The following is a 27434-nucleotide window of genomic DNA, read 5'->3' as shown; positions in this document are numbered from 1 at the left end:
CTGGGCACCAGCATTTGTCTCTTTCTGCTTCCATATTGTGGGTACAATGTGACCAGTCATCCTACACTCTGCTGCCGCCCTATGAACGGCACACTTAAACTGTGAGCCAAAAGAAACCCATCCTTCTTACGTTACATTTGTGAGGAATGTTGTCACAGCCGTGGGAGAAGAAAGCAACACAATGTTATAATCGCTACTGTTTGGGATGTTAAAGATGAATGAAAATAGCATTGCTAGTAGAGAGTGTTGGAGCTATGGAAAGAGACACGTACCAGTCGTCAGGGGGATTTGTCAATGCACAGACTGACTTGCCCAGTTACTCACTGTGATTTAAGTATTGATCTGGTGGTATGGGTCAGAGACCAAGAGCAAGAGAAGCAGGGAGCGTGTCTCATCCTTTGAAGTTGTAGTCATTTTTAATAAGACATTTGAGTCTGTAGAATTAGATGTGTGTTAGATTGCTCTCAACAAGTGTGCTGGGAAGCTATGAATAAATCCCCTGCAGTAGAAGCCTCTTCTGGGTTGTGTCCCAGGTAGCCAAGAGACTTACTTAGTACCTCACTGTTATGGAAACTGACAAGTTGGTTGATCTTCATGCATGCGGGTTGGAGATGAATGCATAATTCTCCCAGGCAGCCTTGCTCTTTGTCCTGTCTTCAGCTGCATTCTCATTGTTTCTTTTGAGAGGAGGCTAAGTGCTGACTGCTCAGGAGGGAGCAGGAAATCAATGGTGAAGCCTCTTTCTGCACCTCTCCAAGGATGCTTCGCATCGAAGTCTCTTTACCTTGGTTATACATGCAAGCCAGACGAAATAAATCTAGCACTCTGGATAATGGTTGTGTTTCACCTTCTTTTCTCCATATGTCACACACAAGAAAGTGAGGATGTGTAAGATACATCTAGTAAACCTAGACCAGGAATAAAGAGACTCTGTTGGCATCACAGTGGACTTTGGTAGGTATTTTTTTTTATATCTAAACATTAAAAACAAAACAAATACACACAAGAAACAGCAAAAGTCAAGTGTCTCACATAATACAGAAAGAAATGTCATTGTTGTGACTAACGAAAATGTTAGTATTTAGACATCTGTACTGGCCTGCACTTGGGGTTCTGACAGGCTATATCCTCAGCTGCAGTTACTAAGAGCACCGCCTGTGCACATTCACTGTGCTCCCTTTTAAAAGGTGGACCTTGCCCACTTCCTGTCTCTTTCTCTCCTCTCTTTCTCTTCCACCATTCTTGTCCCCAGGTACCAATCTCTACCCCCTTCTCTGATACCCTTTTTGCCCCTTCTCTCCTCATCCCTCCTATGTGAGCCATGTTGCATGTAACTTCTCTTCATGGTGCTTTTAAATAAATTACAACAGCAGGTTTAGACCTTCCTTCCTTTTTTCTTCTTTTATCCTTTCTTCCTTTTTCCTGGAGATGCTTTCCTGATCTTTCAACCTTAGACCACCTATTCTTTATGTCTCAAGATCACACCAGAAAAATGTGAATTCTCTTTTCTTGTGCACTGTCAACACTTATTATCCTTTATACTCTTCTGGCATTTGAAATTTAGTGCAATGATGTCTGCCAACTATGCCATGAACAGGATTAACAAAAGCACAAAGGAGGTGGTTGCTATCTAGTAAATTCAAAGTAAATTTACCTTGGGGACAAAGTCACAAGAGCCCCCCCCCTCCCATCCTCTCTCCCTCTCTTTCCTACCCTGCCCCTCAGTGGTACAGGTTATGACTGACATCTCTGCCTGCTTTAGAAATCTGCTTGTTCTGTATCCCCAATCTGAGAGATCATGTCCTGCCAGCCACCTGGATTGACACTACGTTCAAAAGAATCGCTCTTGTCAGTGGTCTGTTAGATGCAATTTTGTTAGCACTTATGAAGCAAAGTACTACAGACTGAGTGGTCAGTACAGGAATGTATTTCTCGTACTTCTAGAGACAAGTCCACAATTACTGTGTCAGCTCATGAGGATTCTTGGGAGGCTTTTCCTCGACTTGCAGTCCTCGGACTGTTTTCTCTGTCTTCTAATTTCCTCCTCTTATGATACCAGCACATCATCACATTAGAGCAGTGGTTTTCAACCTGTGTGTTTTGGCTCCCTTGGGAGCTGAATGGCCTTTTCACAAGGGTCACCTAAGACCATCTGCATATCAGATATTTACCTTACAATTTATAACAGTGCAAAATGACACTTATGAAGTAACAACAATAATAACTTTATGGTTGTGGTCACCACCACGTAACAAACTCTTTTAAAGGTCCGCAGCATTAGGAAGGTTGGGAACTACTGCATTGAGAGGCTCTCCCAATGACCTGATCTGATCTTACACCCCTACAGGCCTTATCTCCAAATCCAGTCACATTCCTAGGTCCCTGGTTAGGACTTCAATGTGTAAATTTCAAGAGATAAAGATAAGAATGGAGGAGTCAGGAGCATTATGATTGGTCATTGCCCCAAATCCCCATAGGAGAGAACACAAAGGGAAGTAGTATTTGACAGGAAAAAGCAAGAGACACCTGTGTTTGGTAAATGAGTATGGATTGGTCATAGTAAAGTCCACAGAATTAACTCATCAGGCAGAAGAAACACCAAGTCATTTTAAACGAGAGGATGTCACTTTTTCCTTCATCTGAGCACCAAGACGTGGGTGCCGTGTGCTGATTGGCATGGATTCCTACCTTTCTGGGTCATGCAAAGTTATTACCTTAAGCTTCAGCCTTCACACATACATTCTCTGAGCTTCCTTCTCTTTCTGGGGCTAATCTTTCTTTCTTCAAACATACAGCTTCCCATGGGAAATAGTTCAACCCAAACCCTTTGTTGGTGAAGATTTCAGATGTGATGGCAAGAAGGAAGAACCCTATGGAAACTGTTGAATTATGAAAATATTCTGACCACTCACACAGCCTGACCAATGTTTAAGACAGCCCCAGGGAAGAACTATGCATATCTATATTAAGGAACGACAGCCAAAATCAGATAAAGATTATTTGATAAAATGATTATATAGCCTTGCTTCATTTCCTTGAAAATAAGGAAAAGTATCGACCACTTGGCCGTAGTCTGTCAGTTGGGAACCATGTGATTCTTCTACCCACTTGGCATATCCATTGGACAATTAATTAAGACCTTATCTGGAATCTTGGGCCTAGAGAGATGGCTCAGAGGTTAAGAACACTGGGTGATTTTCCAGAGGATACCTTTTTAATTCCTGGTACCCATATGGCCACTACACGGTCTGGAACTTACTTGCCTCTGGGTCTTTTATTTGGTTAATGGTTGGTGTGGGAGGGCCTAGCACATTGCAGGGACTACTGTCTCTGGGCAAATGGTCCTGAGTTGTAAAAGAAAGTAGTCCAAGCAAGCCATGAGGAGCAAGCCAGTAAGCAGTACTCCTCCATTGCCTCTGCATCAGCTCCTGCCTCCAGGTTCCTGGCCTGTTTGAGTTCCTGTCCTGACTTTTTTCAATAATGAACAGTGATGTAGAAGTGTAAACCAGATAAACCTTTCCCCTCCAAGTTGTTTTTGGTCATGGTATTTTTAGACAGCAATAAAATCTCTAAGGCAAATCTTTAGTACGCACGTAAAAGGCCAGGCACAGTAGTATATGCCTGTAATCCCAGAGCTGGCGTAGGTAAAGATAGAATCTCCAGAGTTTACTGGCCAACCAGCCTAAACAAAAGCACAAGCTCCAGGTTCAATGAGCAATCTTGCTTCAAATCATATGCTGGAAAATGGGAGCAGAACACACGTGACACTGGCTTCTCATCTCTGCACGCATGTCTATCTACATACAGAAGGGGGGAGGGAGGGAAGAAGAGAGGGAAAGGGAGTCAGTAGCGTTGGGAGACTACTGTGTTGAATTTCAAGTCATTCACTCCCCCAGCCTTTCTCTGGCTGTAAAGATAAATATTTGCTGACAATAATACTGCAAATGTTGTGAAAGAAAAATGATGTTAATAAGTTTGAGGTGCTCAAGGAGTCTTCATTCCTTTCCACAGCAGTCCATTGTCAACATTAGAAAGAAACAGTTCATTAATGTGAGGTATTAGCCAAGGTGTGCATAGCTTTCTCAGCTGCGTGGCGCAGAGCACATTGCTCGTGGGATGACATTTGTTATGACTCATCTCTAGAACATTGCATTGTAGGTCATATGTAAGGTAATGCACGTTTATTAAGACTAATACATCCTAACAGCTACTTAGACTTTCCCAATCTGACAAATCCCATTGAAGAATAATCTTGACGGAGACTGAAAATGAAAGTTCCAGCAAAGTATAAGGAAAGTGAAGCTCATTCGAATTCCTGCAGAATCAGTATCTTTCATTTTGTGTTGAAGTTGTGATTAGAAAGGACACCTGTCCTGGCAGAAATGTAATTAACTGAATGATGGAGCAGCTTTAGAAGATGTTTTCCCTTTTAATGGTAGGGTAGACATGCTCCTGTCTGAGAGAGAGGACAGACTCAAACGTCTTTCAAACCCTCTGATTCATTGTATTAACTTTTGAGACCTTCTTTTTAAAAAAAATCTACTCCTAGCACCATCTAGTGGTGAAATGGGAACGCCCTCTTTTCTCTGCAGTCATTTTTATTAAAGGCTTCAGTGGAAACTGAGCAGCTTGCTTACGTGCAAATGTATAGCATTCCAAGAGGTCACCTTCCCCCAACAGGACAAAGCAAGGAATTCACCCATATTAAGTAAGGGGTCTCGGACTTTTCAGTGAGAATATAAGCAGTGCCAGGAATTCTAACCCACAGGGAGTCACAAACCAGCAGTCCTGGAATCCAGAGGGGAAGACATTCATTCAGGGTTCACTCAGCTGCTAAGGGATTCTGGGTAAAGTAGTCCATTTGCTGCTCTTTTAGACTTACCAAGTGGGAATGATTTTATAGAGCAGTTCCTTCTTCATACAGTCATTACAAAAATGCCTTGTATGACAGGCTCTATTATAAATCTGTTCATGTTACATGTAAGGTGTCTTAGTTACTGTTCTGCTGCTATAAGGAGACACCACAGCCCAGGAAAATTATAGAATAAAGCCTTTAATTGGTACTGGCTGACAATGTCAAGCCAGTTAATGACCTTTGTGGCTGTGAGCATGGCAGCATGCAGGCAGGAGTGATGCTGAGAGCTTAGCAGCCTGATCTACTGTTAGGTAGAGAGACAGAGAGAGATACATAGGACCTGGCATGGGCTTTCGAATCCTCAAAGCGTGACATACCTCCAACAGGGCCATAACTCCTAATCCTTCCCAAACAAATCCACTGACTGGGGACCAATCATTCAAACACATGAGCACATGGGGACCATTCTCATTCAAACTACCACAAAGGTATTGTGCAAGATATCTACAAGCTGATTGGTAGTGGAAAACTGAAGAAGGCTTTCAGTTCTTCTCCACACTCACATGCATGTCACATATACACATGTGTATATGAGAGAAATAGGCAATTTACTGGGACTTTAAGTTAAGATTAAGCATAGCCACCAAGCAGAGGTAGCAATAATTATTATGAGGCTTATTATATAGATAGTTTGATGGAACTTTATAAGGATTCATATCCCAGGATAATTTTATAGATAAATTACCCTAAAATAATGAGAGGTAATGTTGGATTTTTGCTTATACGTCAGACACTGACAATCTGGTTCTTCTTTAGCCTCCCGTAAGTATTTATGGAGTGGGTGCATTTGTGTTCAGATCCCTCCCACTCTACCTTCCCATTATACTGCAGTTTTAGGCTGATTATCATAACCAAACTAAAGAAGCATCTATTTGGAAGAAACTATTATGCCTGGACCTAATGAATTAGATTTATCTACTCATCCTGCTTTTATTATTTCATCAGCTAACATAATCCTCTTGATTTAGTGCTCATCAGTATATGTGATTAAGCAGAGCAACGTGTGTTGACAGAAGATGGTCTTGTTTTGTGTTCCTGCTTTGATAGAAAATGTAGCAGCAGATCAGAATTGCTAGCCTTGGGAGAGCAAGGAGTCCGGTCTTCGCTTTGTACTAGTAAGCTCTCTTATGGGGTCCTCTTCATCCTTTTCTCGGTCACCCCTTTTCTTGTGTGTCTACATAAGACTCAATTCCCCAAGCCATCAAGGCAAAATCTCTGCTAGGCAAAAGGAAAGCCTACCGTGGCAAACTTCATACCATAGTCACATACATGGGGGCGTGGCTGAGTTGGATATGAGGGCAGACACCAGCTTCAGTTCGGGCTTCTAGATATAATGGCACCACCATCCTGGGCTGCTTAGAAATGTCCCAAAATTAGTTGCCTTGGTCCCTTAAAGTTGTTTTTCTGGCTCTCATTGGAGGCTTCTCTGGTGGCTTTTAGAATTAGCTGGTTGTGCTGCTAAACTGGTTTGCAAAGCACAGATGTGAGAAGGTGGATTAACAGATATGAGTAGAGGCAAATTATGTTTTATAGGAGATGTGTGATTTGGTGGAACTGACAGTTTGTAGAAATCCTTTTTAGAGTTGGCGTTTGCTTCAACTTGATTTTTAGCTGCTACAGGATAGTGGCGTATGCACTCAGTGCCAGGCTCCCCATGGGCAAATCCCATCGGGGTGAGTTTCTCGCCTTCTCTGTGCTTTGGTTTTCTTTCTAAAATAAAGGGAAGATCATGGTTTTCTTGTAAGGTTGTAATTATTGCTATTGTTTTCTAGACAGGCTCTTACCATGTACCCCTGTCTGGCCTGAGTTCATTATGTGGCTGTACTGGTCTGGAGCTTGCAAGGAACTTCCTGCCTCTGTCTACTGAATGCTGCAATTATGATCCTATACCATATGTTCCAGCATAGTGTTTTAGGAGAATATACTGGGGTCATATATTCACATGGGAATACTTCAAGTTATGTGTGCAGAAAGAGAACATTATAGGCATTAAATGTAGTTTGTTTTTCCATAACTTGCTTAGAAGTTTTCTTGGCCATGTTATGCCCAGATCACTGAGTCCCCCAAAACCAACTAAGAGATTGACTCCTGTATGTAAAAGCTAAAAGTCTTTATTTTTACACAAGTTTGCAAACTCAAACTCTCTGTGTGTCCAACATATTGGAGTGATTGGAAAGCCCTGAGCTCAGTTAGGATTGGGTTTTTATAGTAGCAAATGTGTAGGTGAGGGATTTCTAAGGTTCAGAGCCCCTGATTGACTGAAATTTGTCTAGGGGTGTCTTGGTGAAAAGTGATGGGTGTGTGCTGGCAGGTGATCCTATCTACTACAACTGTTGGAATGTTAGGAATTTCTTTTGGATGGTCCATTCCTGCGTGGTGCAGGCTTATGGCTTTTCCTGGAACCGGGTGCTGCCTGCTATGGCAATTGTGTGGCCTGGGCCTCATGTGGCCAGGCTGCCCTGGGTCCCACAGGCCAGTGTTCTATTGTTGTGAAGAAACACTGTGACCAAGACTACTCTTATAAAAGGAAGTATTTAAATGGAGACTGTTAAGTTTTCTTCCTTGACTGACAAACCTCTCTGCTGATGCAATAATCCAAATCAGACCAAATTAGAAGATGCCCAGGTTTAATGGATGGTAGCACTCCTGGGTGGCTCCCAGAAAAACACAGAGAGGGGAACAGAGAACCAAAAGACCACGGAAAACTGGGAAACCATGTGTTCATTCTCTGGGGACAGTTTAAGTAGCCTGTGGGAGTGGTTTGACCATTTGGTGGGTTTTCTTGGAGGTGGAGTTTGGACTAAGGCAACTCCCAGGGGAGGTAGCTTTGATATGGAACGTTCCACCCAACATTTCAAGATGGATGCCAGGGTGCTGGGGTGAAGCCCCCCCAATCAAACATTCCAGACTTTTTGGATAAAAATGTTAGGGGCTGAGGTGATGATTTTAACCAAATAGAGTCTTTCCTACAGCTTCAGAAGATTAGTCCATTACCATCATGGCAGTACTCATGACCCTGGAAAAGTGGCTGAGAGCTACATCCTGTTCCACAGGTCGATAGAGTAGAGTGGGCTTTTGAAACCTCACAGATTATTCCCAGTGACACACTTCCTCCAACAAGACCACACCTCTTGTTCCTTCTAGGTCTCTTAAAGAGTTCCACTCCCTGGTGGTTAAGCATTCAAATGAACCTATGGGGGTCATTCTTATTGAAAGTACCACAGTGGTCTAGTTTTATTCCTATTGCTGTGAAATTTTTTTTTATAAAAATCAAAAAATTTCTATACTGTTGGCCAAAATCAACACACAGGAGGGGAACGTTTATTTGGCTTACAGTTCAACTGGCTACAGTTCATATTGTGGGGAAGTCAAGTCAGGACCTTAAACATTGCACTCACAGTGGAGAGCAAGAGAATAAACCCATGGGTCTTTGCTTACTACTTTGCTTGTCTGTTTGTTTGCTTTCCGCTAGTTTTCTCCTTTCTCACAGTATTTAAGACCTCCTGTGTAGAGAATGGTGCTGCCCACAATGAGTTGGGTCTTCCTACATGAAATAGCTATCAAGGTACGTCTCTTAGAAGCATGCCCATAAGCCATCCTGATTTTGTTGATTCCTCAATCAAGACTCTTCCAAGGTAACTCTATATTGTGTCAAGTAGACAAAGGTATACTGGCTAGCCAGTCTAGCCAATTGGTGAGTTCTGGGTTAAGGGAGAAACCTTGTCTCAAAAACCAAGGTGACAAATGAGAGAAGTAACCCAATATCTACCTCTGGCCTTCATAAATACATACATGGGTAAACATCCCACATACAAATAAACACATGGACACCCTAGAACAGTGTTTCTCAACCTGTGGGTCACAACCCAATATTTACATTATAACTCATACAATAATAAAGGTAGCAAAAAATAATTTTATGGTTGGGGGGGGTCGCCACAACATGAATGTTATTAAGGAAGGTTAGGAACCAGTGCCTAGAGAGATGTAGTCTATGGGATATAAAACATGACACTCAAAAAAAAAAAAAAGGCATTGAAAGTTGCCCTTTTCTTTTATGTCCTCCTGCTCTGTGGCGATTTCTTGCTACTTACCTCATTTTAATTTAAGGCTGATTCCTCGCTCGCAGACCTCACACACAGTTCTTCAAGTCAAGCCCACACACATTGCAGTAGTAGTGGATCAGACTCACTCCACATAAACACTCCACTACTTGAGTAAATAATGACCAGATGTCGTGCTCTCTCTCTCTCTCTCTCTCTCTCTCTCTCTCTCTCTCTCTCTCTCTCTCTCTCTCTCATTTTCTATCTCCTCTCCTCTCCTCTTACTTCCCCCCCTTTCTGAAGCTGGAATTAGGTATGCTCAATACCAACTGAATTTTAACAATGTCACAACTAGACCTCAATTTTTTCTTTAAAACAGAGTTGAAATACAGGCTTCTATTTTCCTTTCAAGTATGAAGCCATCATTATTTATGACTCAGTGTTCCAAATATTGCAGACCCGGGAATGTTTACTAGGACTCTAAATAGAATTACTAAGAAGGGGAGAAAGATGATGTGTTTAAGCAAATTGGATCTGTCCATTCATCTTCTGTTCCATGTTTTGCAAATGTTTCAGTTTCTTTATTCTTCCTCTCTACCCAGCATGGGTCAGTCAACAGCCATTTTTCGAGCAGTGTTGTGTCATTTAAGGGAAAAGGACTTTCAAATATGTTCACAGCAGGCTATAAAATGCAAACTCAACCCATAAAATGATATTTAAAAGTTTTCAATTACACAGTGTATTGGTAAATCTACACAGACCAAGAGGAAAAGGATACAGTGCCAAATACCGAGATCTTAATTAAGGGAACTGTTACCTGTGGACAGATTTTAATAGGGCAGTTTACTGTGTGGGAGCCATTGAAACAGCATTTTAGACTGTTGGTGGGTGAGAACCCTTAATTATGTAGACCGTGGCCCACAGCTGAAAGTGAAACAGGGAAACAAGAAACCGCTAGTGTTTCAAATCAATTTTAAAAGAAGTCTAGTCAGAAATACATGCTTTAATGTCATTTCAGACTCCTAGGACAGAAGTATACTAAGAACGTTTTTAAATGATTTGGGAAAGAACGGTTAGATTGAGGGATGGACAAAAATGCTGAGGAAAGAGCCACCTTCTGTGGGAAACCAGCAGCAGCCACAGCAGAGGCTCTCGACCTGAGGTTCCTAACCCTTCAGGGGGTGAATGACTCTTTCACAGGGATCACCTAAAATCATTGGAAAACACAGATATTTACATTACGATTCAAACAGAAGCAAAATTACAGTTATGAAGTAGCAATGAAAATAATTTTATGGTTGGGGGCCACCATGACATGGGGAACTGTATTAAAGGGTCGCGGCATTAGGAAGGTTGAGAAGCACTGGGAGGCTGGCTAAGTAACTCTGAAGCAGTGTCAAGAACCCGGATTGCAGATCATTTGATGGATAATGGTGGCCACGAACTTCTGTCACTCTTCGCTCTTCATCCATGAAATTGAATGAGCACTCTTGTATTTCAGAATCCTTACAGAAACTTTGGGTGCTTTTTTCCTCTAAATCCAATTTTAATGTCCTACTAGTGACTCCCAACTCTTCTTGGGAAGAATACTGAAGCCCACTTAGGCTATGGAACCTGACTCCAACCACAGGAGACTGAGACAGTATGGCAGGGGACCCAGGTCAAAATTACCCTTTGAGAGAGCCGAGCATCACATTGGCTAGGCAAGCAAGGTAAGACTGCCCCCACCCCCCCATCAAAGGTTCCACAAATGCCTTGTGGGGCAGTTGGACTTTTTAAATAGTTTATGTTTATAAGATGGTAAGGTTAAAGAAAAACAATACTGAAGATTTAGTATTACTCAACCCACAAAATTTATTCATTGACTGATTAATTGATTGAATGACTTGGGGGAGGGGCAAGCCTTAGTCCACCTGTGGAGGTCAGAGGACAACCCAGTGGAGTTAATGCTCTTCAGCATTGTGGGTTCCAGGATGTGGGCTCAAGTGTATCTTCATACTCGGCAGCAAACACATTTGTGCATTGACCTGTCCCAGGGCCCTCATCACACAACAAAATTCTGTCAGATTCTTCATTTGTAAATCTCTTAATTCTTAGATAGCTTCCTCTAGTTCACCAGAACACTGTTTTGCTCAAACACTCTCTCTCCTTTTCTTTGAATAACATTTTTAGATTTGTTTTACATACCAACCAGTTCCCTTCTCTCTTCTCATCCCCTCCCCTTTCGCATCTACCCTCTCCCCACCCACTCCTCCATCCCCATTCAGAAAGGGACAGCCTCCCCTGGGCTTGAACAGAGCATGGCATATCAAGCTGAGGTTCTTCCCTCGTGAGCGTCTCCCATTATGGCCAACGCAGGACCGGGGGTAATCCAGCATGGAGAACAGGTTATGGAAAAGCCAGCTAAGCACCAAGGAGTGGTTCTGCTCTCACTGTTAGAATTCTTATGAAGAGACCAAGCTACCAGATTGCCACACACATGCAGAGGGCCTAAGTGGGTTCCATGCAGGCTCCCTGACTCTTGGTCCAGCATCCATGAGCTCTGTGAGCTCAGGTCAGTCATTCTCCTCCTTGGACTTTTGTACACTTTTCCTTTCCCAGTTCACCTTTATAATCAATTTGATTTTTGCTCATTAAACCAAGCAAGATGCACGACAAAGGTTGAGCATCCAAATCATCACAGTTCCTTCATTGGAGGAGTGAAGGAAAAGAAGAACACTTGTACTTTTGATATTTTTTTTTCCCTTTGCTACCACCCATCTTGAGTTCTTTCTGTTACTTCCAAGCGATGCCAAGTATCTATTGGCTGGAATTTATTGGGATCAAAAATAATATTGAATGGTTTTTTTCATGGCTGGGGCTGCTGAGTGATATTAGGATTTACTGGACTTTTAAAATCAGTGACTATATAACCCTAGTTTATTGAAGATGCCTGGAATAATATTGAATGCCACAAATATTTTCTTTAAGGTATTTGATGTATTTAAAAATAAATAGCAAAGGGCGTTTTACTATCAACTTTTTCTCAGTAATCCAAGGAGCAGTTTAAAACAAGAAAAGTTCACATCTGGGGCTGCTGTAGAAGAGTGTTCTTATTTGCTTTATTTTCTGTTGCTGTGGAAACTACAATGCTCAAATGTAGTTTAGGGAAGGAAAGGGTTCATATAGCTTATACTTTTTGGTCACAGTCTGTTAATGAGGGAAGTCAGGACAGAAACTCAAGCAAGACCACAAATTAAATCTGTTAGTGGTTTGTTCCTTGTTTTGTGCTCATTGACATTTCTAAAAAAAAAAAAAAGAAAGCTGAGGCTCACCTGCCTAGGAATGGTACATCAATTAGCATTCAAGATGATGCCCCACAGACATACTGGCAAGTCAGGCTAATCAAGGCATTTCCTCAATTGAAGTTCTGTCTTCCCCCAAAGACTCTAGGTTGGGTCAAGCTGGCAATGAAACCTAGCATGGGGGCATGCAAATATGCAGGGGTAACTGGAGTCCTAGCGACCAAGAGTCCAAGGAGGAAGAAAGATCCTAAAGTCAAGGTTCACCTGTGCTACAGGCTGAGCTTAAGGCCAGGAAAAGCAACTTAGTAAGACCTAGTCTCAAAATAAAAAGTGAAAATAGAGCCTGGGACACCTTTTTTTGGTAGAGTGCTTCACAAGCATGCAAGGGATCCCAGTATCACAAAAGACAAAACTTAACCTGAAAGCCAGGCTATGGATATCGATTTTAAAACTGTCTATATAAGTCAGTTAATGTGTGTGTGCGTGCGTGTGTGTGTGTAATATTTATGTGTATGTATGTAAACAGTATAAATCAGTATATATATATACACATATACACTATACATATTATCTTGTCAGTACAAGAGATAAAAATTTCTGAGGAACATTTGAAAAGTATTCCTGGAGAAATAGTTATTTCAACTTCATTACTTAGCTTAATTCTTTATGGAAAAGAAACAGATTAACATCAGAGGTCATAATTCAGATCAGCAGAGAAAGACAGGATTTTTGGATTGCCTAGTTATCTTTTTAGGAGCAGTTGCCTCCACTTTCGGATCACTGAATTCAGTTAATTCTTTAGTAATTTAGAAGATTTACTAAAGCTCAGCTAATGATCCTCTTCACTGGCTGTGGTTGAAAACGAAAACCCCTTCCAGGAAATCAGAGTAGGGTATGACTGGCTTCAGTCTCATGTCCTCCTGTCTGAGGTCTCATAGAAATGAACCCTGTTTCCCAAGGCTAAACAATCAAACCCGACCTCCATAGATTCCGGTCACACCACTGGCTGATTGCCGTGAAGGAAACACAGGATAAGCTGGTCTAATAATTCTGGGTTTCTTTGCTTTCCTGTGGTGTGCCATGGTTGTGGCTTATTTCTGGTACCTAAATCCCTATTGCCCATGGGACTTCATTTAGCCAACTCTTGTGAGTCTCTGCATCTTCTACATTTTTATTTTATACTGGGATTCATAAATTATGAAAATCTTGATACCATAAAACTGACTCAAATATAATATCTTTATTTACAAACAATATATAAATAGAGAAGCAACTTGAGAGTGACACAGTATACTTTAGTATGCTAAAATATGGTATAAAAATGACGAATTTGCCATTTGCCTGTGGGTTTGTCATTCAAGACCATCTCAATGCCTGGTTTCCTTGAAATGGGGACGATTACCCCTGGTGTTTGTAGCTTACATTTAAATTATGATTGACTACACTGAACTTCAAAAGAATTTATAATTATTGTTACAGATTCTAGTAAGCCATTAATTATTCTGATGCAAATTAAATCAATACTATTTCATGGTTTATTCCAGAAAATGTGTCGTGAGGGAAATGGTTTGCTCTAATAAAGTGATTAACTTCTTTTACAGCAGGTGGATTTAGGCATCTACTTTATTGTCATATTTATTGGACTCTTATGTATTAATATTTGCTGGAAGCTGTGTTTCAAATTGTTATTAATGATGCTCATTAATTTATACTAAATTATTCATCTTGGGCCTTCCCGAAGTAGTCATGCATTTTCCTTTTTTAAAAAAATTTCTTGTCCTCTGGAAAATTCATGTAGAAGAACATCAAAGGAAAATTAAGCTGCCATAAAGTAATAAAACAATCTTTCATGCTGTTTGGTCATTGCAGTGAAATCATAGGGCAAGCAAATTGAAGTGGTCATCTAGACACAGCTTTTATCAGCAAGGAAAATGAGTGGAATTCAAGGTTCTTATGTTGTCATGGTCAAAACATGGAGGAGTCCATGAGGAAAATTGGTTTTGTAGAACTGTGTGACTTTGACACTTGCACTGACAAAGAAGTGAAGGAAGGGCACTTACAGCCTGCATTTGCTGAATGCCTGATAGGCGTGTGATTGACGGATGGGTCAGGTGGTGGGGATTTTGTGCGATGAGACTATTCCTTTAGAGCACATTGTTGTATCATTGAGCTGGTCATTTTTGTATCATTGAGCTGGTCATTTTTCCAGGTCAAACTGTGTCTCCACTTACCTCAGGCTATGGATTACACCTCATTTCCTGCAACAGAGTGCACGTTCTGCTTCTTCCTCCCCAAACAGTATGATATTGAAGTGTTGTGTGCTGTGTACTTGTGCTATGGCATGTCCTTTTCTGATAGCAGCATAAGGAAGGCACCCGAGGCCATCACGAAGAAGTAGTGAGGACTGTCACACACGTAGTGATGCAATTGATTTCAGATCTTGAGAAATTACCTGTGAGTTGCCCAAATGAGGCCAGAAGTATGCCCTAATGATACCTTGGTGCGTTTGCTATATTAGTTCTCTTCAAAAACCCTTTGGATAATGCTATTTTCATAAAACAAAAATAAAGATTTGTAAAGGACTCAGAGCGTTTGGAGTAGGCAGAATCCCAATGATGATCTCAATCGTCTAGGAAGTTTTGCTCTGGTTCCGTTTAGAAGTTAGTTCTATTTAGATCTGTGCTGTTTGCTGCGATGTTTTCTTTGAGCAAAATACAGAGAAGCAGTAGACTCATATACGCTAAGGGAGTCAGTTCTAACCTTATCCATTCATGATCTAGCACAGGATTGGAACCTACTATAAAATCCCTTTAGATGAATGGAAGAGGACAGGAACTGAACTCCTCCCTTGCTTAGGACCACAGGAGACTAAACCTGAGGAAAGAGCAGGGAGCACTTCTTCACAATCTGCTCATAAGTCTCAGTTGACTACACAGTTGCCCTTATTATATGTACTTCCCATTTTGCTCTTATTAAGCCAAAGGCACATACTTGATGATTAAGACTCACATGAGGCCTGAGAGATGGATCATCAGTTCAGAGGGCTTGCTGCCCTTGAAGAAGCCTAGAGTTTAGTTCCCAGAAACTCATGTTGACCAGGTAGAAAATACCCTGTAACTTCAACTCCAGGGCATCCAGTGACGCCTTCTGACCTCTATGGGCACCTGCAAACAACAGATAGACACATATGACAAACATATAAATAAGTATATAAATAAATAAATAATCAAGACTGGGCACAGTGGCACATGCCTTTAATCCCAACACTTTAGAGGCTGGGAGATCTTTGAGTTTGAGGCCAACCTAGGTCTACATATTGAGTTTGGGGATAGCCAGCACTGTAGAGAGACCTTAAAAAAATCAAAAACAAACAAATAAAATAATCCACAGGAAAGAGTTAACAGATTAGCCTTTGACTGATAGTGACCAGATTAGCCTTTGACTGATAGTGACCAGTAATGGGAAGCATCTGAGTATGGAATAAGATAAGAAGAAAGAATATTTCAGTTGTGGTTTTGAAAGTTAGAGAGTTTCTAAGATTTTGGAAACAATATTTTAAATTCTCACTAATGTAGTGTTTATTATGATTTAAACTCTGTGTGTGTGTATGTGTGCATGTGTGTGACTTATATGAGTGTGAGTGCAATTGCTGCAGATGCTAGAGGCATTGGACATCCATTGATAAGGAGCTAAACGCACCTGTGAGCCTCCTGATATTGGTGCTAAGAACAGTACTCAGGTTGTCTGCAAGAGAAGTTCCAGCTCTTAACTGCTGACTCAACTCTCCAGCCCCAATCTAGTGATTTTTGAGCATTTAATATATGCAAATTCTGTGCAAAGCATTTTAAGGGAATTTTGTATTTAATTCTGTTACCACCCCTGTAAGTAGATCATTTTTATTACTACTTAAAAAATTATTTTTATTCTATTTTGCATATGAGTATATATATACATCTACTATTTGTATGCCTGGTGCCTGTGTATGTCAGAAGGCACTGGATTCCTGGAGTGGAGCTACAGTGGTTGAGCACTACCATGAGGCTGCTGGAAACTGACCTGTGTCCTCTGCGAGAGGAGCTGGTTCTCTTAACCTCTAAGCCATCTCCCAAGACCCCTATTATTATTTTTTGATAAAGATACTGATCTTAGAAAGACCAAGAAATGAAGTCTCAACCCACAAATCAATTCATTAACAAACACAGTTTGAAAAAGATAATTTGTAGTCTTATTTGTAAAAGATTTGGAAAATATTGGTTAGTGACAATTCATAACATGTTGGACAATTAGAATATGCATGTTGGTTGGCTCCACTTACGTCTTCTTAGACCCAAGGTCCATCTGCTTGGTAAAACAAGAAACTTTGGTTCCAAATTAAGCCCATCCATGGTCCCTGTGCATCACCTTCCTCTTGGCCATCTGCAAATGGCTCCCCCTGGGACTTTCTGTGATCTCTGTGGAGTCTGTAGTTCTTTGCTGTTAGTCCACAGCTTGGCCTTAAATAACTGGTCTCAGAGTTGCTGATCTTTGTCCCCTTATTAGTGAGGCTGCTGGATGCTGTTTTTGTAGATTTTTGATATGGATAATATACATCGCAATCTTAGAAGCTCCACATTGCAGTAGAGAGGTAAAAGTATTCTCTCCACCTTAAAGACATCCCTTAAGCCGGGCAATGACAGGTTAATAGCTTACAACTCCAGTAAAACTTTCCAGATACTGCCTGGCATTTTCTTTTTCATTTCTGTGCCTTTTTTTTTTTCTGTGCCTTTTTAAATCCTGTTTTAGTTAGGGTTTCTATTGCTGTGATGAAGCACCATGATCAAAAGCAAGTTGGGGAGGAAAGGGATTATTTGACTTTTACTTCTAGATCCTAGTCCATCATTGAAGGAAGTCAGTGCAGGAACTCAAGCAAGGCTGGAATCTGGAGGCAAGAGAGGTTGCAGAGACCATGAAGGGGAGCTTACTGGCTTGCTTCCCCTGGTTTGCTCAGCTTGCTTTCTTTAGAACCACCCACCACGGGCTGGACCCTCCGCCATTAATCACTAATTGAGAAAATGCCTTAGAACTGAAGCTCCTTCCTCTCTGATGACTGTAACTTGTATGTATTTGATCCTCTCTATTTGGTGCCAGCCTGTGTCTAGCAGCAGACAGACAATGGAGGGAAATTTTCAAAACAAGCAAACGAAGACAACAGAGGCCCTGCCGTGTCGAGCTTCTAGTCCTGTGAGCTCAGACTACCTTCTTGGCACAGAATCCCTCTCTCTAAAGGCAAACAACTTGCTAATTTTATGAACTTGACCCACCTGTAGATGTGTCCCTCACTCTTTTCTACTCTCTTGAAAAGGTGAGAGGAGAACTAATATTCCTTAAATACCTTGTTAGGGGATGGTGGCTAAAGAGGTTTCATCTGCAGTCTCTTTCCCATAAGGCCATTGGGCCTCACACAGACGGAAGGGCAGCTGGTTGGCCGCATGACATGCTCATGATCAATACAATGTGCTAAATTCACAGCAAGATGACATTTCTGTTTTGGCCAATGGGCGCTTGCCACTTAACTCCCCCTTAAGTCATATACCATGTATTAAGAATGGCAACTTTGTATCGAAAATCAAGACAACTCGACTTGTAGACAACCTTAGTTCTCTAGTTACCGTTTCAGCAAACATCTGTTCTGTACCCACCATGCTTTTTCATCATCATTCAAAGACTGGAACAGATTGAAAAGTGAGGCTATTTCTTGGCTTTCAGGAGACTTGGACTGTGCCTCTATTGCTTTCAAAGGAGCCAAACACTTACGAGTGACTCCAGGGGCACCCCTTTCTTATCCACAGATAGTATGATTTTATCTGCCTTTGCAGATAGTATGATTATATCCTCTTACTGAAATGCTGATCTGTACTTTTAATTTTACTGTTTGTTAGTTCTTTGATATTTGTTTCTTGTTCACCATTTTTAAAAACGTATTTATTTATTTATTTATTTTTAAAAGTCTTTTTTTAAAAAAAATATTTATTTGTTTATTGTGTATACAATATTCTGTCTGTGTGTATGTCTGCAGGCCAGAAGAGGGCACCAGACCTCATTACAGATGGTTGTGAGCCACCATGTGGTTGCCGGGAATTGAACTCAGGACCTTTGGAAGAGCCTGCAATGCTCTTAACCACTGAGCCATCTCTCCAGCCCTACTTATTTATTTATTATGTATATAGTGTTCTGTCTGCATGTATCCCTGCAGGCCAGAAGAGGGCACCAGATCTCATTACAGATGGTTGTGAGCCACCATGTGGTTGCCGGGAATTGAACTCAGGACCTCTGGAAGAGCAGCTAGTGCTCTTAACCACTGAGCCATTTCTCCAGCCCTAGTTCTTTGATATTTGTATATGTTCACACAATGCATTTTAACCATATCCACTCCCCCCGCTTCTCCCGGACTCACTTTAAGCCCCCAACTTCCAACCAGCCCTATGTCCAGTCTGTGTTATCTGTATACCCATGAGTGTGTGTGTGTGTGGAGGGGGAGAGCCAGATGCATGCTTTACATGGGCATATATATTAATAAGTGGCCATGCCCAAGTGGGCAGGTAACTTAAAGGCTACTGGTGGTAGAAATTCCTACAGCATTGGGGCATGGTAGTCCTATTGGGGGCCACTCTTAAAGAAAACCGACTCTCCTTCCATTAGCATCCATCAGCTGTCAATTGCTCCTTGACCTTAGGTGGGAACTCCCGAGCGCTCCCTGCATCCATGCTGGAATCAGTGGCCCTGAAATGAGTGAATGAATTAATGAATGAATGAATGAATCAAATGACTGTAATTGTGCAGGTCTTATGCAGGGGACCATGGCTGCTGCAAGTTTGTCAGCACAGCAGCCCTATCACGATCAGAAGATCCCATTTTCCCCAGGTCTTCCCTGAATTCTGACTCTTAGAATCTTGGTCTACTCTTCCGCTGTGTTCCCTGAGCCCACGCCCCCAGTCTTACCTGATTATACACCCTCATTTTTTCTTCAATAAGTCCCAAGATATAGTAAAAGAAACATTGGGTTACCACTGTGCAGTTGCTGATACTTGATTGATATTCTATTGTTTTGATACAGCAGAAGGTAGTTTCACATGGTTCAGTCTAAGCCATCTCCTGCTGACCTGTGCAAATCCTCTGGCTGGAGATAAAGACACTATTCCTTTTCTTTCATTCTGTTTCTTTCTTTTTTTCTTTTTCTTTTTGGTTTTTCGAGACGGGGTTTCTCTGTGGCTTTGGAGCCTGTCCTAGAACTGGCTCTTGTAGACCAGGCTGGTCTCAAACTCACAGAGATCCACCTGCCTCTGCCTCCCAAGTTCTGGGATTAAAGGCGTGCGCCACCACCGCCTGGCTCATTCTGTTTCTGTATGTGAACCCAGATCCATATGGCCGAACAGACTGGGGACACGGCTCCTCTCTTCCAAGTGTGGTGTTTCTGTTGGGTCATCTCTATCTGCCCCTGCGGTTCATCCTAGGCCTTTCTCCAGAAAGCTGGCCTTTACAGCCCACTTCAGCATCTTTTACATGGCCTTGGTTATTAGCTAGAGCTTAGACACAGGGAGAGAGAACAGTGGGGCATTTGTCCCCCATCCTTCTTGCCTTCGAAATATCTCTGTCCTGTATCTGTAGCCTTTGCTTAGGAACTGCTTATTCCTGGCCGCAATCTCAGCTTTGGCATTTCTTAAGTCATATTTGTGATGTGTGTGAATTTTATGTTACATTTTCATAGCTTTTATACCTGCTAGTTAAGCATTAAGGCTTATAAATGCCCTAAGGCAGGAGCAGCAATTAACATTGTTTTAACTATACGTATTTATACTTCTAATCTTAAATCATTATTAATTGCTAATCAAGGACTTTTACCTTCACTGGAAATTTAAAACACAAAACAGTATATTTAGTTTAGTAATAAGAAATGCAAGATAGCATCCAAACATTTGTGAAACATAATTAAACTTTTGCTGTTACCTTCATATTAATTACTAGCTATGGGGAAAGAAAACATTAAATCAAACACACCAGAAAATCGGCAGCTAATTTTTTCCAGTACATGTGTTTTCCAGTGTTTTAGTCCCTACCTGTGCTCTATATAATTACATGCTTCACAGAGCAGGAGGAATTACTAAACCAAAGGAAGGATTTTTAGTCCACTGGGGTAACATTTTGGCTTGTAACCACAGTTGACTACCTCATTGCTACCTGGAACACCTGGTGTGGGTCAGCATTGTGTTTTAGTATCGTGAAGAGTGTAGACGAGTCATGGGAACCACATTCTGAAATCTAGAGGACTCCATGCAGTGCCACAAGCCCAGTGTTCATTTGCAAGAACAGAAATGCCAAGCCAGGCCCCTTAGTTCTGCCTCAGTCTCCCTGTTCACATCACAGCACCCCAGTCAGCAGGCACTGGGACACACTCTACAAGATGGTCAAAGGCACCAGGACAGCAGCCTTGGTGCATCCCTAAAAAACAGTTCATTTTTTTCTCCAGGTGACTAGGATGCTTAGGCTACGAGTAGGTAGAGAAGAAAAGCAGAGCCCTACTGGCTAGATAATATTCCGCATCTGAATCTACTATCCACTCCGGCTTCATGCTGTGGACAAGGAAACCTAATGGTTGCATGCTCGGTACCTCGCGTTGAATTGGTTCTGAAACACTTTAACTATCCTCTGTCCATGAATTAGGGAGTTATTTGGAACACTACCCATGTGACAGGGTCTCATCTCCGAAATTCCCTCAAAAATGGCAGCTACTTCTGGCACTATTATGAGGACACTTCTAGGCTTTCTGAACGTTTCCAGAGAGTAGGGAGGAGGTGGGTAGGATGGGAAGGAAATGGGGTGACAGACTTCTTGAAAGAACCTTGGATGGATATGCCATATAAAAGACATAAGAAGGGCCCGCACAACAAATATTTGATTCTGTTAAATAACTTAAGATGATTAAATATGTCTATGATCATTTGTAATATTTCCATGAAATATAACTGTATTTCCCACATAGTAATGGAGTTTGTGCCTGTTCATTTTCCTCATACTCAGATAAAATAGGAGTCACTTTAGATAGTAAAGTATAGCTAATTACCAAAGTTTCGGAGGGGGGGAATCATAAAATGTAACCATCAGCAAGTATGGCCTGATGTGTAAATATAAATTACTATAAACTTTATTTACTTAGTATTAAATTCGCTTGTTGTGTAACGGTAATGGAAAAACCCTTGTGCATTTTTGGCAACTCTTTCACATCAGCTCTTCCAGCATTGTGTATAGCTCCAACACTTGAAATAAACCACAAAAGGGGACAAAGTTCTTTTCTCCTCTCTTCTCTCTCTTCTCTCTCTCTCTCTCTCTCTCTCTCTCTCTCTCTCTCTCTCTCTCTCTCTCTCTTTCTCTCTTCCTCTCTCTCTCTCTCTCTCTCTACCTTGATAACACTATTGAGATATTAGCCTGGTAAAAATAGGCTGTGTCTAGCATCTCCAAGGTCAGCTGTGTATAGATCTCAGATACTGGGCTTCCTGTGAGTGGGAGACACTGGAGTCAATGGTACAGTTCTCTCATCGCATCCAGAAAAGCTACAAACAAGCTCTTTGGTAGAGATACAACTTTTCCTAATAATAACTTCTTATGAATGTATATATTTAGTGGAATATTAATTAAGAACATTTCTTTTCTTTTTACAAGGTTGAGGGATTTAGTCATCATTTTATTTTCTTTTTCGCCACAGGAAATTATTGTACCGAAGGTCATGTACGTGTTAAATTCATGCTCTACCACTGAGCTATACGCCTGGCTCCCATCTTAACCTTTTCAAAGTTGTAATTTCCAGGCCAGTGAGATGACTCAGTAGATAAAGGCATTCGCTCCTAAGCCTGACTAGCTGAGTTCAGTCCCTGAGACCTGCACATGGAGGAAGGAGAGAACCAGAGCCACACACATCATACCGCTCACACAGATGTAATTTTAAAAAAAATTTCAAGGTTGTGGTTTCTAAGGAAAGTAATGATCTTCTATGGCTTTTTATTTGTTAAATTCAAAACCGAAGCAGTCTGAGTAATTCCAATCCCGTTGTTACAACACGTGGAACTTGATTGCTAGGGAAGTCTTACTAATAGATTTCCAGGACTTTTTTGCACCAAGTCACACTGTGTTGAATGAGATCTGGGACTGCATCAAGCAGCTCCCCTTGTGTGACTCTTACTTGGGACTGTGAAATGTTTTAAATTAGACTATATTAGTGTTGATCGAATATGCACAAGAGGAAAATTCCTTTGAAGGCTTCGTTCCATTTCGAGAGCTGGAGACATTACCAGACTTAAAAATCAAGCATTGTGACCTTGTGTAAAACCACAACTCTCCTATAGTCTTGGGTAGAGTGGAAATTAGGATACGTGTTTTGAAAAGCAATTTGATAATGCCTAAGAAAATTACAATGCATTTATCCATTAGCCTGGTGATTTTGCAGGCCTAGAAGAATTTAGATAAGCTTGTACAGGTGCACCAAAATAGTAGTATGAGAATGTTCATCACAGCGTTGTTAAAATAGCAAAGGAAAATATTTCAACAGGAAGTGCACAGTACAGGAGAATGCCCTAATTAGTCATATGTAGTATTTAATGGAATACTATAAGCTACTGAGACATGTGTATGCTTAATTCTACATAAAATTGAGACATAAGCCAGGCATGAGGATATCTGTGCTGTAAAATTTAAAAAGAAATGCCTATGTATATGCGTTACTACAGGTACACTGGTATTTATCTCAGATGTGTCCCTTTATGTTTTAGAACAAATAAAATGCTTCTGACACCTGTGCTTCTGTGGGTTTCAAAAGTTGATGTCACCTTTGATGGACGCAGGTTGTTGTTTTGTAGCTTTCCATAACTTTCAGGTATTCTTACTAAGTTTATCCAACATTTTCTGTTTTTAAACATTTCCCTATCACTGTTCTGAAGTAAGTCATGTTGCTATTCTTCATGTGTATAACTTAAATCGTTTTGAAATAGGTTTAAGACCCAGGTCTAACCACCAAAAGCAAATGAAGCAATCTGCTGTCAGAAAATCAGCCTGTTTCCTGAGTGCACTCACACCACAAACAGCGCCTACGCTACCTTTCTGTCCACATCAGACGCCCTGAGCAGTGTGGACAGAGGTCAGTGTGGGCTTAGATGGCTAGCGATATGCCATCTGCCTTCCCTTCTGAGCAATTAGAACCAATTATTACAATTGGTCTCTTGGTCTGTGGGTAAAAATAAAAAATGAAAATAAATGATTCCACAGAAGGAGAGAGAGCACGAGCAAGGAACTCAGGACCACGAGGGGTGCACCCACACACTGAGGCAATGGGGATGTTCTATCGGGAACTCACCAAGGTCAGCTGGACTGGGTCTGAAAAATCATGGGACAAAACCGAACTCGCTGAACATAGTGGTCAATGAGGGCTGCTGAGAAGTCAAGAACAATGGCACTGGGTTTTGATTCTACTGCACGTACTGGTGTTGTGGGAGCCTAGGCTGTTTGGATGCTCACCTTACTAGACCTGGAAGGAGGTGGGAGATCCTTGAACTTCCCACAGGGCAGGGAACCCTGACTGCTCTTCGGGCTGCTGAGGGAGGGGGAATTGATTGGGGGAGGGAGAGGGAAATGGGAGGCAGTGGCGGGGAGGAGGCAGAAATCTTTAATAAATAATAAATAAATAAATAAATAAATAAATAAATAAATAAAAAAGAAAATGAACGACTCCAAAAAGAAATCCTCTCTGATCATGCTTTTATTATTAATTAAATTTATTTATTTATTTTACACCCCAACCTCAGTTTCCCCTCCCTCCTCTCCTCCCATTTCCTCTTCCAATCCACTCCTTCTCCACTTGTGTTCTGAAAGGGGCAGGCCTCCCACGGGTATCAACAAAACATGGCCTATCAAGTTGTGGTAGGACTAACCACCTCCCCTTGTATTAAGGTTTGGAAAGGTAATTCAGTATGAGGAATACATTTCCCAAAACCAGTCAAAATACTAAAGACAGCCCCTGCTCCCACTGTTAGAGTTCAGCAAGTAGGCCAGGCTATACAACTGTCACACACACACACACACACACACACACACACACACACACACACATATATAGACAGAGAGAGAGAGAGACTAGATAGACTGGTTCCATACAGGCTCCCTTGTTGTTGTTGGTTCAGTCTCTGTGAGCTCCTATGAGCCAGGTTAGTTGATTCTGTGGGTTTTCTTGTGGTGTCCTTGACCCCTCTGGCTCCTACAATGCTTCTTCCCTCTTTTCATCAGATTTCCCCAAGCTTGGCCAGTGTTTGGATGTGGGTCTGTGTATCTGCTGCCATCAGTTATTGGATGAGCCCTCTCTGGTGGCAATTGGGGGAGAATATTGTTAGGCATCATTACATTGACTTCTCCCCCTCCAGCTGTGTTGGATTCTATCCTAGGTCTATGGGCCGTTCAGTCTCGAGGCTCTGGCACTCCAGGCAGTGTCAGGGTGGGCTGGAGTTGGCTACTCCCACAATCTCTGCAATACTCTTACCCCAGAACACCCCATCAGCGGGACAGACTGTAGGTCGTAGGTTATGTGACTGGGCTCTTGTCACATCATGAATCTTGGAAGCCTTGCCTGGTCACAGGAGATGGCCAGTTCAGACTACGTATCCGCTATTGCTAAGAGTCTTAGCCATGGTCACCCTTGTTGATTCCTGGGAGATTCCCTCGCACCAGGTTACTGCCTAACCCCGAAATGTCCCCCCCACTTTTTTTTTTTTTGGTTTTTCGAGACAGGGTTTCTCTTTGGCTTTGGAGCCTGTCCTGGAACTAGCTCTGTAGAGCAGGCTGGTCTCGAACTCACAGAGATCCTCCTGCCTCTGCCTCCCGAGTGCTGGGATTAAAGGCATGCGCCACCATTGCCCTGCTAATGTCCCCCCTTTCCAGTCCTCCCTTTCAGTCCTCTCCCCCTCCACTCCTCTCCCAGACTGAGCCCTCATGTTTCCATCCCCTATCAAGTGTTCTTACTCCACAGCTCCAGTCTCTCTTCAGAATGGAGGGATGGACTCTCTCCTTTTGACATAGCACGGTCTAATTTGGAAGCAATTCCCAGAAAGAACCACAGAGAATGACTGTGTTTTGCTTGTGACTCTTTTCAGAACTGCGGCTTCCAGTGAGTCCCTCTGTGTGCCTGGATCAGGGGACACAGTCACAGCTGAGTGCCTCCAGCCACCTCTCAAATGGAGCCAAGCCACATATATGGAAACCATGGGACTGGCAACGCGAACAGCTGTAAGATAAACACATTGAATGTGCCATCCAGTATATACTGTAGGAAACAAGAAAAAAATCTAGAAATGAGATCTGAAAGCTTGGTTGTTGGGAAGGGGCGGAGTGGGATGGTTTGCCACTTAATGAATTGCTAGGCCCCATTCACAAGACGTTCAGTTATTGTGTCTTGAAAGGGAATGTCATCATTGACTTTCTCCTAGACTAATTCAAATTTCTGCTGCTGTAGAATAAACATTTAGGTAAATTGGACTTGTAGCTAGTAAGTTATATTAATGTAATTTGAATTTAGAACCTTGACAATGTAAAACTATAAAAATTTAACTTCTTTTTCATACCCACATGACATTGCTCTAGTCTTTGAGTATGTCTGAATGGATTTTCCTTAGCTATTAAATTTTTATGATTCCTACTATCTAAGAAAGGGTATCAAGTCGTCCAATGTATTTTCAGAAAAGGGTATTTTAAATACAATATCTGTACTAATTCTTTGGGAATTTTGTACAGTGTATTTTGATCTTATGCTCTCTCTTCTCTTTCTCCTAACTTCTTTCAGATCCACCAGGCACCTCCCCAACTTTGTGCCTCTTCTTTTTTAATAACCAAGTCAAATTTGTACTCCCTACATAGTTATGGGTAGGGAGCTGGATGATTCACTGGCGCTTGATCAACCTGTCAGGGCCACACTCTTAAAGGAGTCTGACTCCCCATAAGCCATCAACTATCAACAGCTATCAGTTAGGGGCGGGGCTTGACAGACCCTTCCTGCTTTATGTTCAACTGTTGAGTGGCTTGATCCTCTGTAGATCTAGTGAAGGCGAACACAGCTGCCATGAGTTCATGAATAAAGCCGTTTCAGTCAGGTCCTCCCTGACCTCTGGCTCTTAGAGTCCTTTCCCCCTCTCCCATGGGAGTGCAGGGGCGGGGACTCTATAGATGTTCTGTTTGTAGTTCAACGCTCCATTGGCACTCAGCTTCTGCACTTTGATAGGTTGTCGGTTTCCGCCTTAACCACTGTTGTACCAAGAAACTCCTCCGATGAGGTCTGAGAGCTACTATAATCGAAAGGAAGAGGATTTTAGAGAGCAGTTTGATAAAAATGTTCATTTGACAAACCTAGTAGCTTTAATCCCCGAGCCCGTAAGTGCCTTAGGCATTCTTAGCCAGATTTACAGTACTGAACACCCTTTTCCTCCTGTGGAACATGCCATAAGTTCAAGCACCAGGGGCTTCCTTAGCCCATAACATTTATACCACTATTGCCCCCAGGGGCACATTTTACCCTCCCCCCCCAGGTCATTATCCTAGTTCCCAGTAGGGCTCCTGCCTCAGGAATTTGCACGTAGTACTTTCCCCTACTGCAAACGCTGGCCAGCAGCAAGGCAGCTTCCTGGTCAGTACTGGCTTCACTTCTCCATGTCCTGTGACCAAAGTGTGAAGTGTCTTCATCAATGGGGTCTTACCATCAGGGCAACCAAGAGCAATAGCAATAGCCAGTATCCTTCAGGAGATCTCTGAGATGTTCCTGGCCAACAACTCTAAGAGAAGCGTACCACACTTTGCACCAGCATTTTATTTTGTTGTTTTGCTGTCTGTAGCTGCTGGAAGGAACATTATCCCTTACTTAGGGTGATTTTCATGAAACTCGCTTTTCTTATGCAAAAAAGTAGATAAATATGCATTTTATAAACAATAGGTTTCCATATGGCTTTTCCAAACATCCCTAGGATTAGTTAGCCCTCTCCTGGCCTCCTCCTCCGCCCTTCCCCCCCATTACTATCCCCATTGAAACTTTCCTCCACACATCTCCCCTTTCTCCTTCATATCACCTGTATACCTGTATTCTGGCATCTTTCCACCTCCCCACAATGGTCCTTTCCTCCTGGACTCCACAGATTC

The 27434-nt window shown here is 41.9% G+C and overlaps 1 protein-coding gene across 2 annotated transcripts in view; it reads left to right on the top strand.

Annotated features, from left to right (window-relative positions):
• The window catches only part of Cped1 (cadherin like and PC-esterase domain containing 1), a 280079-nt gene that overhangs the window by 86266 nt on the left and 166379 nt on the right, over positions 1-27434 (top strand). For both annotated transcript variants that reach the window (XM_057776723.1, XM_057776730.1), the window contains one exon: positions 25406-25538. In XM_057776723.1, the coding sequence (XP_057632706.1) occupies positions 25406-25538 (133 nt within the window). The remainder of the gene's footprint in view (positions 1-25405; positions 25539-27434) is intronic.

This window comes from Chionomys nivalis, chromosome 1 (assembly GCF_950005125.1).
Source record: "Chionomys nivalis chromosome 1, mChiNiv1.1, whole genome shotgun sequence".
Lineage (NCBI taxonomy): Eukaryota > Metazoa > Chordata > Mammalia > Rodentia > Cricetidae > Chionomys > Chionomys nivalis.
Note: the sequence above shows the minus strand (reverse complement) of the source record. Positions and strands in the feature narration are given on the sequence as shown.